The sequence below is a fragment of the Chiloscyllium plagiosum genome, chromosome 33 (assembly GCF_004010195.1).
Source record: "Chiloscyllium plagiosum isolate BGI_BamShark_2017 chromosome 33, ASM401019v2, whole genome shotgun sequence".
Classification (NCBI taxonomy): domain Eukaryota; kingdom Metazoa; phylum Chordata; class Chondrichthyes; order Orectolobiformes; family Hemiscylliidae; genus Chiloscyllium; species Chiloscyllium plagiosum.
This window is the reverse complement of record NC_057742.1, coordinates 37,079,327-37,091,411: the sequence shown is the minus strand read 5'-3', so window position 1 is coordinate 37,091,411 and position 12,085 is coordinate 37,079,327. Positions and strand designations below refer to the sequence as shown.

General features: G+C 42.5%; 1 protein-coding gene across 1 annotated transcript in view; it reads right to left on the bottom strand.

The window, feature by feature from the left end:
• Positions 1-12,085, bottom strand: part of LOC122539641 (C-type mannose receptor 2-like) — a 267,205-nt gene that overhangs the window by 102,343 nt on the left and 152,777 nt on the right. The window contains exon 10 of the mRNA XM_043674640.1: positions 10,392-10,612. Coding sequence (XP_043530575.1) covers positions 10,392-10,612 — 221 coding nt within the window. The remainder of the gene's footprint in view (positions 1-10,391; positions 10,613-12,085) is intronic.

Genomic DNA, 12,085 nt, shown 5'->3' with positions numbered 1-12,085 from the left:
CTGAGAGGTGCCACTGTTGCCCCCAAAATTCCTGTAGCCTTTCTGTGGACAACTTAACCACTCTTTTGCCACCCACCTCCAAACACTGCTGAGACCTTTAGGTCATGTTTCTATTCAATAATGTTCCACAAACAAACATCAGGATGCTTGACCCTTAATAATAATGTTGCTGGATGACGCAAGTTCCTCGGTCATGCTACTTTTTACTGAGAGTGGACAACACAACTCAGGATCTGACTCACTAAATTTGGATACCTGGCTGGTTTTGGCTGTAGCACCAATTCAATATGTTCAGGTGTATGCAGCCACATATCCAATTCAGCTCTCCCCTAAAAGGACCGCTATCCCCTAAAAGGACAAGGATAGCTGATGCATGCGAACATCACCATTTCAAGATCCAAGTCATTCGCCATCCTGATTTGGAAATATATTGCTGGTTCTCCAGTGTCATTGGGTCAAAATTCTAGAGTTCCCTCACTAACAGCACTGAGGTGTAACTGAATGAAGTGCCACACTGGTTCTGTGTATGCAGCAGCCTGTATTTATTGAATTGGGGCCAGCAATGGATAAATGCAATGGAGAAAATGAGACAAGACATTGTGAGGACCTCTCACAGCCACCCCACAAATCTGCAAGTAAACATTCTGCTACACTTGATATAAAGTCGTGGCCACATTGAACATTGGCACGTTCATCATCATTACAGCTCGATGCTTAGCTCAATATTAAAAGCCAATACATTGAAATTACTTTTACCAATAGTGTGAGCAAGTCCAGGTTACTATGAGCGGACTGAATGATAGACAGTTTGGGGGGATTTAAAAGGCCCCTGTGGATTGTGTGCTAGCTGTGTCTGAGCACACCTTCACATGCAGCTAGCACCATCTGGACTGCAAGTAACGCCAGATTCTGATGCAATCTTCAGCAATGTTCTGGGTCAGAGGGAATTTTGTTAAAATACTGATCCTGAAAGACAGCAATTACAGAGAACAGACACAGCAACTCTAACTTGGAAAGGCTGGAAAGAATTACACTGAATACCTCTTTGATGACCAGTATGATAATCTCAATCTTTATAAACAGATCATCCATTAATAAACCAGGTTTCAGTCTGGTCTTCATTCAAAAGCATGCATAACAAATAGCCATTTACTTTTAAACAGAGACCAAGTCAATAAGACTATTTTCAAAAATTAATTAATTTTGGTTACTTCTCTCAACTGGTTAGATTCAAATTGGTTTAAGAGTCAAGATTAGAATGGTGCTTTAAAAGCATAGCAGGTCAGGCAGCATCCGAGCAGCAGGAAAATCGATGTTTCAGGCAAAAGCCCTTCATCCACTTACGTCAAATTGTTGTAAGCTAAAAAAACTGCTGTTCAGTCACCCATGCATTTTGTTAGTGAAACACACAATTCCTTCTGAATGAGCTGATCTCCAGAACACTATCTAGTTCAGAGACAGATCACATTTATTGGCGCCTATGGAGCACAACCAATTATGTAGACTAAGAATGCTAAGGATCTGAACTGTGTTGAAATTTCAAAATTCTTGACTGAAAAGTCCCAACAAACACTGAAGCCGGTGAGAATCTGCAAATATTCCCAGAACAACGCATTTAGATTTAAACAGCAAACCATCCAGAGCACACATTACAGAAGCATCAAAGCAAACCTGATATTGAGTTACTTATGATGATATTAGGACAAGTGTGAAATAGAAGATAAGGGGCATTTTTATGAAAGAGAGTGCGGTACAGAGATTAAGGAAGGCACTAAGCGCCCAGGCAGATATAAAAAGTGGACCAATCAAAATCAGGGATGCACCCAGAGGCCTGAACTAAAGAAACACAGAACTGTAACAAAACAAAAGAGCTGCGGATGGTGGAGATCTGAAACAAAAACTGGTGAAAGATTGCTGGCAAAACTCAGTAGGTCTGGCAGCATCTGTGGGAAGAAAGCAGAGTTAATGTCTTGAGTCCACTAACTCTTCATCAGATCTGTTTAGAGGCGGAGGGGTTCCCCAAGTCTTGTTCAAACAGTGTGATAGAAATTTATATATCCACTTCAAAGAGGCAGTGAACATCTCTGTTTAACATCTCACTCAAAAGATAAACATAGAACAGCATACTTTCCTTCAGTTCTGCTTTGAGGTGGCATCAGCCCCCAATGATTGATTCAACTATTAGATTGGGAGAATTAAAACTGAGGAGTGAAACATCAATCTGAAAGGTAAGAAATTGGGAATCTTGATGTCAGAATCAGAGAGAAGCGTTTCTGGCATGTGGATATTTTGAATAAGTTGAATGGATGAAAACTGTTTCCCATAACCTTCCATTACACTTCATAATGCTGAGGTTCCGCAGATAAAGATAGTAATTTGACAGCTTATTTTGTCTATCCCTCTCCCTCTCCTCAAAGGTAATGGCTAACAATTTATAAGGAATTGCCACTCCACAAAAAAAAGTCAACAAATAATCTCCAGTAGATTGCATGAACTGATAAAAACATTTCCACAACACTGACACATAATGTATTTGAAGAAGGCATTCCATAGTTCCAGGGAGCTGCCTGCAAGTCCTAGGAATCCTTCGGCATTCCTGACACAATCTCAGAAACCTAACCTCCCAACATCCTAAAATCAATGTCAGCTACTTAAAGAAAGTTGGCAGGCAGAGGCTTCAGCATTAGCGGTGCAGGAGCCTGAAGCCAGGACTCCGGCAACCGAGGATTGGTGGCAGCATCTTGAGGACCATTGAAGCATTGAAGGGGGAGCAGGAGATATGAGACCAGGCCCATGGCTCCGGCTTGGATGCAACAATTGTGATTGTGGGAGTGGCAACGATGGTAGGAGTGAGTCCTTGGCTGAGACCCTGGAGCCCTGATGTCAAGCAGCGAATGGAGGAGTAGCAGAGAATCAACAAGAAGAGGGAAAGATGAACTCCACTGCAGTAAAATCTTGCATTATATTGTATTTCAAGAGACAATTATATTGCATTTCCATGTGGAGATGAAGTCCCACCTTCACATTGAGAATATCCTCCATCGTGTTGTCTGGCACTATCACCTTGCTAAATGGGACAGACTTCAAACCAATCTAACAACTCAAGACTGGGCACCCATGAGGCACTGTGAGGTATCAACAGCAGCAGAACTGTACTCCAACACAATCTGTAACCTCATGGCCTAGCATATCCCCCACTCAACCATTACTATTAGGGATCAACCCTGGTTCAAAGGAGAGTGCAGGAGGGCATGCCAAGAGCAGCATCAGGAATACCTAAAAATGAGGTGTCAACCTGGTGAAGCTACCAAATAGGACTACTTGCATGCCAAACAGCATAAACAGCAAGTGATAGACAGAGCTAAGCAATCCCACAACCAACGGATCAGATCTAAGCTCTGCAGTCCTTCTACATCCAGTTGTGAATGGTGGTGGACAATTAAACAACTCACTGGAGGAGGAAGCTCCACAAATATCCCCATCCTCAGTGATAGAGAGGCCCAGCCCATCAGTGCAAAAGATAAGGCACATGCATTCACAACAATCTCCAGTCAAAAGTGCCAAGTGGATGATCCATCTCAAGATCCTCCAGTGGTCCCCAGCATCATAGATACGAGTCTCCAGCCAATTCGATTCACTCCACATGATATCAAGAAATGGCTGGAGGCACTGGATGTTGCAAAGGCAACGGGCCCTGAATACATTCAGTTAATAGTAGTGAAGACTTGTGCTCCAGAACTTGCTGCTCCCTTAGCCAAGCTCATCCAGTACAGTTACAATACTGGCATCTACCCAACAATGTTGAAAATTGCCCAGGTATGTCCTGTACACAAAAAGCAGGACAAATCCAACCTGGCCAATTACTGCTCAATCAGTCTATTGTCCATTATCAATAAAATGATGGAAGGGGTAATCAACAATGCTATCAAGCAGCATCTGCTCAGAAACAACCTGCTCAGTAACGCCCAGTTTGGGTTTTGCCAAGGTCACTCAGCTCCTGATCTCATTACAGCCTTGGTTCAAAGATGGACAAAAGAGCTGAGTTCCAGAGGTGAGGTGAGAGTGACAGCCCTTGACATCAAGGCTGCATTTGACCGAGTATGGTATCAAGGAGCCCTGACAAAAACTGGAAGCAATGGGTATCGGGGGGCAAATACTCCACTGGTTAGAGTCATACCTGGCACAAAGGAAGATGATTATGGTTGTGGAAGGTCAGTCACCTCAGCAGGAGTCCCTCCAACAGTCTTCAGCTCCATTATCAATAAAATGATGGAAGGGGTAATCAACAATGCTATCAAGCAGCATCTGCTCAGAAACAACCTGCTCAGTAATGCCCAGATTGGGTTTTGCCAAGGTCACTCAGCTCCTGATCTCATTACAGCCTTGGTTCAAACATGGACAAAAGAGCTGAGTTCCAGAGGTGAGGTGAGAGTGACAACCCTTGACATCAAGGCTGCATTTGACCGAGTATGGCATCAAGGAGCCCTGACAAAAACTGGAAGCAATGGGTATCAGGGGGCAAACACTCCACTGGTTAGAGTCATACCTGGCACAAAGGAAGATGGTTACGGTTGTGGAAGGTCAGTCACCTCAGCAGGAGTCCCTCCAACAGTCTTCAGCTGCTTCATCAATGACCTTCCCCCTATCATAAGGTCAGAAGTGGGGATGTTCGCCGATGATTGCACAGTGTTCAGCACAATTCAGGAGTCCTCAGATACTGAAGAAATCTGTGCTCAAATGCAACAAGATCTGGACCATATCCAGGCTTAGGCTGACAAGTGGCAAGTAACATTCATACCACACAAATGCCAGACAATGACAATCACCAATTAGAGACACTCTAACCACCGCCCCTTGACATTCAACAGTATTAACATCACTGAATCCCCTACTGTCAATACCCTTGGGGTTACCATTGACCAGAAACTCAACTGGATTCACCACATAAACACAGTGGCTACAAGAGCAGGTCAGAGACTAGGGATACTGCAGCGAGTAACCTACCTCCTGACATCCCAAAGTCTATCCACCATCTACAAGGCACAAGTCAAGATTGTGATGGAATACTCCCCACTTGCCTGGATGGGTGTAGCTCCAACCACACTCAAGAAGCTTGACACTATCCACGACAAAGCAACCCGCTTGACTGGCACCACCTCTACAAACATTCAATCCCTCCACCACCAGTGTTCAGTAGCAGCAGTGTGCACTATCTACAAGATACACTGCAGAAATTCACCAAAGATCCTTAAACAGCACCTTCCAAATCCACAACCACTGCCATCTAGAAGGACAAGGGCAGCAGTTACTTGGGAACACCACCACTTGCAAGGCCGCCTCCAAGCCACTCACCACCATGGAAATATATTGCCATTCCTTTACAGTCATTGAGTCAAAATCCTAGAATTCCCTCCCTACCGGTATTGTGGGTCAACCCACAGCAAGTGGACTGCAACGATTCAGGAAGACAGCTCACCACCGCCTTCTCAAGGGCAAATAGCAATGGGCTCTCAATGCTGGCCAGCCAGCGACACCCAAATCCCACAAATGAATTAAGAAAATATGGTGCTGGAGTAATGGCTACACTTTGTGTTTTGCATGCGAGAAACCACTTTTCAGTGTATTTTTATATAATGTGACAATAAATCTAATTCTAAATCCAAAACCTTAGTGTTAGTGGATCAATAAATACAGAAAAAAGGTGTAAAATTTGATCATCTTATAAATCTCCTCTGAGAAACCATGACCCACCCCACCCTCTCCCTCAAGCTCAAAGAACCACTCATCCACAAGGAGGACGTGAGAATCAGATAATTCTTTTCCGTTTATTGACAGCAACTTGCTTATTATAATATGCAATACCTTTACCATTCTGTATTGCTGTGTCTTAAAAGAGAAAGCTTAGAGTAACCTGCATGGTGCTTTTACTATTACAATGCAGAGAGATCATTGATTATTTATGATGGTGCTCTGGATTCCACATGTCATGGGCAATGCCATGTGAGGTCAGCAAGTTACAATAAATATTAAACTCATACCATCTTGTAAAAACCAGTCTGGAGATGTTATGTCAGATCGGAGATTGAGGGGTGACCTTATGAAATCATGAAAGGAATGGATAGGGTAAATAGACAAGGTCTTTTTCCCAGGGTAGGGTTGCCCAAAACCAGAGGGCATAGATTTAAGGGGGAAAGATTTAAAAAGGACCTGAGGAGCAACGTTTTCACTTAGAGGGTGATGCGTGCATGGAATGAGCTCTCAGAGGAAGTCGTGGAGGCTGGTATAATTACAATATTTAAAAGGCATCTGGATGAATATATGAATCAGAAGGGTTTAGAGCGATATGGGCCAAATGCTAGCAAATGGGACAGATTGGGATATCTGGTTGGCATGGATGAGTTGGACCAAAGGGTCTGTTTCTGTGCTGTATGATTATGGCTTAGTGTGTGTTATAGTTATTGTTCATCTCTGATACAATATGAGAGCTGCATTGATGGCAAGGACAAAGATTGAGCACCAGCTGTACAAACCTTTCAGTACATCATGGAAACAAAAATAGTTTTGTTTGTTATCTTTCATGTCCTGTGTTCAAGCAAACTCATGACACAGTAATCACTGCCGCTTGTAATTCGTACTTAGTAATTTTCTCATGCCTGAAGGGATTGTGGGAAGGGCAGGGCAACAAAATGATCAAAACTTTTGTCAAAGAGGTAGTAAATTTTAAGAATTGTCTTAAAGGAGGAGTGGAGAAATGTAAGAAGGGAATTACAGAGATTTGGGCCTTGCCAGCCCACTCCATCAACAATGGAGTGTTTTATTTAAAAAAAACAGAAGAACTGGAGATGCTGTAAATCAGGAACAAGTCAGAAATTCTTGGAAAATCTCAGCAGGTCTGGCAGCATCTGTGAAGAGAATTCAGAGTTCATGTTTCGGGTCTAGTGACCTTTCCTCAGAACTGAGGAAGTGTGTGAGTGTGTTCATTTGTTCTTTCACAAATGTGAATGCCGCTGGTAAGGCTCAGTCCTACTTGCCTGGTCTAGATCATTGATACCATTCCATCTGAGCCAGCTGATTTGTTTTCATGGAAATCAGGAATGTTGAAGGAGCCTGAATTCGAGGAGCCTACCAATCTCAGAGAGGTCAGTTGAGTCCATGAATGGGCAATTGGGGAAACTAAGGGGAAATGGGCTTATGGAGATTGGAAAAATGGGATGAGAACTTTTATTTTAAAAAATTGTGCACTTCTTAATGAGGAACTAGTCTTCAAGAAGAACAAACCCTTTTCCTGGCAGATGTGGCAATTGAATACCTGAGCTGGGTTGATTTTAAATCGAAACCTTTGTATTTCTTCACAGGGGTCACATGGATTGACATTCAGTCCACGTGATTTGACTAGCACTGTGACAGGGCAGTTTATGTATCTAAAGCTACAGTTGTGTTTACAGAACAGAGCAGCACAGTAGAAGTGATGCCATTTGACCCACCGTGTCTGTGTAGTATTAACCAATGAAGTCCTACTTGCCTGGTCTAGATCATTGATACCATTCCATCTGAGCCAGCTGATTTGTTAATGCTTCTGGCTTGGTATCCTCTCCATATCTACGTGCTCTACACCACATCTTGAAGGCTTCTTGCCTTATTTGTTTCTTCTTGTCCTCCTTCCCAGTATTCACTATTAGCTTTCTGCCTGCTTGTCTATATTCAGTATAACCCTTTATCTTTCCTGTGTTCTCTCTGCTCTTCTGTCACCTCTGTTCTTTTTCTGTTGTCTCTTTCCATTTTTGTTTATTTTAAAAACTGAAGACTGTGTAACATTACATAGAGCACACAATTTTTAATAATAATCTCCTATGGCACTACACATGGTACGAAAGATTTAAAAAACTCCTTTATAGTAAATATGGTAAGCATTAAGAGGTGATTGAAACAAGGCATTGAAGATGATTAAAGAAGTTGATATGGCGAATAAAAAGAAACTATTTTCTCTGGTGGCAACATCTGGAACAAAGGGACTGAAGCTTAAAATTAAAGCCTGACCATATTGTCAGGAAGCACTTCTTCACACAAAAATGTAATGGAAGTCCAGGACTCTCCCCTCTAAGGTAGTTGGGGCTTCAGGTTAGTTAAAAATTTCAGTACTGATTTTTGTTAGGCAAAACTAATAGCAGCAGTCTCTACCACCCAGAAGGACAAACACAACAGATTCCTGGAAATTCCTTTATCTGCAAGCTCCCCTTCAAGCCATACATTGTCATGACTCAAAATATATCACCATTCCTTCACTGTCACTGGATCAAAATCCTAGAAGTCCCTTTGTAATAACATTGTGGATGTACCTACCCTCATTAGATTACAGCAGTTCAAAAAGACAGCTCAATCTTCTCAAGGATAAGAAATGCTGGCCTAGCTATATTCCTGTGAATGAATATAAAAAGAAAGCTACAGAGTCAAGGTGAGCGCTTGAATTATGGTGTAGATAAAAACCGCAATCTGATTGAATGGTGGAACAGGTGCATGGGACTCAATGGCTGACCTCTCCTCCTATGTTTAATCAAGAATATCAGCTCATCATAACATATCTGTTCTCCCTGCTATCGGAAGGATGTTGTGAAATTTAAAGGGAAAATCTGAAAAAATTTACAAGGATGTTCGAGGGTTTGAGCTGTAGGGAGAGGCTGAATAGGCTGGGGCTATTTTCCCTGGAGCATTGGAGGCTGAGAAGTGACCTTATAGAGGTTTAGAAAATCATGAGGGACAGGAGGGGTGAAGAGACAAGGTTTTTTTCCCTTGGGTTGGGGGAGTCCAAAACTAGAGGGAATAAGTTTAGAGTAAGAGGGGAAAGATTTAAAAAGGAACCTAAGGGGCAACATTTTCATCCATAAGGTAGTGCTTGTACGGAATGAGCTGCCAGAGGAAATGGCGGAGGCTGGTACAAATACAGCATTTAAAAGGCACCTGATGATGGATATATGAACAGGAAGGACTTAGAGGGGTATGGACCAAATGCTGGTAAATGGGAAAAGATTTATTTTAAGATATCTGGTCGGCATGGTTGGGCCCAAGGGTCTATTTCCGTGCTGTACATCTCTATGACTCTATTGATTTTTGTGCTGCATGACTCTATGCCTATGTGGCTAATACATGCAAGTGGGTAGCTGCATTCACAATTCAAGGAGGTCAAGAAGAAGGTCAAGAGTACACCCCAATGTGGTAGATCAAGATGAACCCTGTTTTTCCAATCTAATCAACCAAGCACAGTCTGCACACAATACTGTAGAAGTAGTGGATTCTTGCACATCCTTTACAGCAAGTCAAGGAAATTATGTCACCATCCACACAACCCATCCACCTCTACAACTTCAACAGATGACCTGGGACCCCTTAATCTTAGTTCATGGTATCTGAAGAATCCAGTTTTCCAATCCAGTGTAAGCACTACACTCTCACTAATGGATCATACAAAAGCTTTCGTTTCTCAATACTGTTGGATCTGCTCTGGTGAGGCCACCTCTCATACCTGTGCATCAACAATGTCTACCTTTGTCCTTGACTAAAATCAACAGAGTTCTTGACCTGTCTTTCCCAATTTCCACACTTTCCACCCATCTCCCACCCTCCCAAGATCACAAAGTTCTCCATACAGGCTCCCTCAGAGGACACAGCCTTGTGACATTAACTCTGACTATTTCTCCATAGGCACTGCCAGACCTACTGAGCATTTTCCACCATTTTCTGTTGATATATCAACAGAACTTGTTTAGAAATGGAGCAAATTGTTTTTAAAGCTGTGTATCAGATTCTCAACCTAGACCCTCACTTTGGCGACATAAATCTGCCATCCCAGTCGATCAATCCACAGCTATTACAGAGAGTATGCATATTCTGAAGTCTGCTTGTGCTGTCTATGAGGAGCTTTACTTTGAACCCTCGCTGTTTGAAGTCTTATTACATAACTGTTTATATATAAAGTGATTTAATCACAACTGTGAGAAAAGCAGTTTTGTATCTGTGTCGAAACAAATGCACTCATATATTGTTGCATCAAATTATTTTTGCAAGGCTTATGTTCAGGGTAATATTTATACAGTGAGAGATCAGCACTACAATCAGACTTTGTCCCATTTCCTATCTGAAACATGTCCTAACGATGAAAACCTTGGGAAAACAAAGGCTTGCAGTGCCTTAAATGTAGCAAAATGTTTCCAGCGATTTCACAGGAGCATTATCAGTGTTTGACATTGGGCAATTTATGGAAAGCTTGATCAAGGAGGCAGGCTTTAAGGAGCACCTCAAAAGGAGGAGCAAAAAATGGAGAGTTGCAGAAGTTTCAGAGGGAATTCCAGAGCATTTGATCACAAGCCTTGATGAGTGAGGAAATTTCCTTTCTTTACCTTATAACAGTATCGCAGAGTCAGGGATGAAGACCATCCTGTTGGACAGTTTCCTGTCACACTGGGTGTGGGAGTCACTGCGGCTGGTCCAGTTCCTGGATCAACAGAGGTTGCTAGGTTCTGCCTGCAGATGTACTTGGCCCTGAAGCTGTTGCAATCTTTCACATCCCATAATCCAACAGAATTTCCTGTGGCCAGCACCACACAACCGCCTTTATAACCTGCAACAGAAGGCTCAGTTCATACATTCAGCATTCCAGTATAACACAGCAAACCACTAGCCAGGAGGCATCATGCACATGCATCAGATGAGTAGTTTTGCACTATTACAGATTAAAAACAGAAGGTTGATTAAACCCAGTCTCATTCACGATGTAGTTTCTCACCTGCCTACCTCCTCTGTGATCTGTGGTGAAGCCAGATTAATGTGCAGGACAAATAGTCCTTTAAATATGGGTGGGTTTTCTATCACTGCAGTTTTCCCAGACCAAACAGCAAAAGACCCCATTACTGTACCTGAAACGTAAAAGCTATTCACCCTTTACCCCAAACCCATTTCCACAAATTCCTTGTAAGTGTTTCAGATTCTGTAGTTGGTTCATGTGGTTTCTGGAGTGGGAAGCACAGAAATATTTAAAATAAGAAGTGGCAAACAGCAAAACCCTGGCTTTTAAGAGTGAGCCGGATACTCGATTGCCACATACTGTTCAGGCATTCTTTACTTGTTGAAGACTTTCAGTGATTTTGTTTTCCCCCACAGTCAAAGGAACAGGAAGATCAGGGCCCTGGGACTCAGTCCCTTTCCTGCTTGGATTTTTGGCAAAAGGCAATAAGCCTGAATAGTTGAGATAGGCCAAAATAACAGCCAAGATTTACGAATGAATCAGTATGAGACTGAATGAATAGTTCAGACAATGAATGGTAGTAAACACACTGTTCTGTCAAACTACAACACAATACAACCTTAGGGGATGTAAGAAATTTCAATAATTATATTGTAAACTACTTTCAGCTGGCAAATGTACATTAAGTGTATTGGTTTAACATTCGTCAGTATAAAGCTGGACCGAACACTCTGGAATTTGCTGCAATTGGTATCCCACTGCCAAAAATAAGCTTTCTTTTGCTCAAGGCAGTTTCCACCCCAGTAGTTTACATTAACACTTTAATACCACCATGACCTGCCTAATCATTCAGCCAGCTATTAAACCAGAAATAAAAAAAATACAAAGGAGCTATCCCACCAACTCCCCCCACCTCTCCCTCCTTCCCCACCTTTGCCACTGGTTTAGTGGCTAAATCATGGTATGGCAACCACACAGATCTTCAGGATAAATAGCTTAGCAGAGTTACTGTTTCAGGTCCAGTGACCATTTTGAACTGGACCCAAAATGTTAACTCTGATTTCTCTCCACAGAAGCTGCCAGAACTTCGGAGCCTTTCCAGCAATTTCTGTTTTTTTTTTCCATTTTCCAACAACTGCAATTTATAGAGTCACAGACGTATACAGCACGGAAACAGAACCTTTAGCTGAACAGGAGAATCGACGTTTCGGGCATAAGCCCTTCTTCAGGAATGAGGAAAGTTTGTCCAGCAGGCTAAGATAAAAGGTAGGGAGGAGGGACTTGGGGGAGGGGCGTTGGAAATGTGATAGGTGGAAAGAGGTCAAGGTGAGGGTGATAGGTCAGACTGGG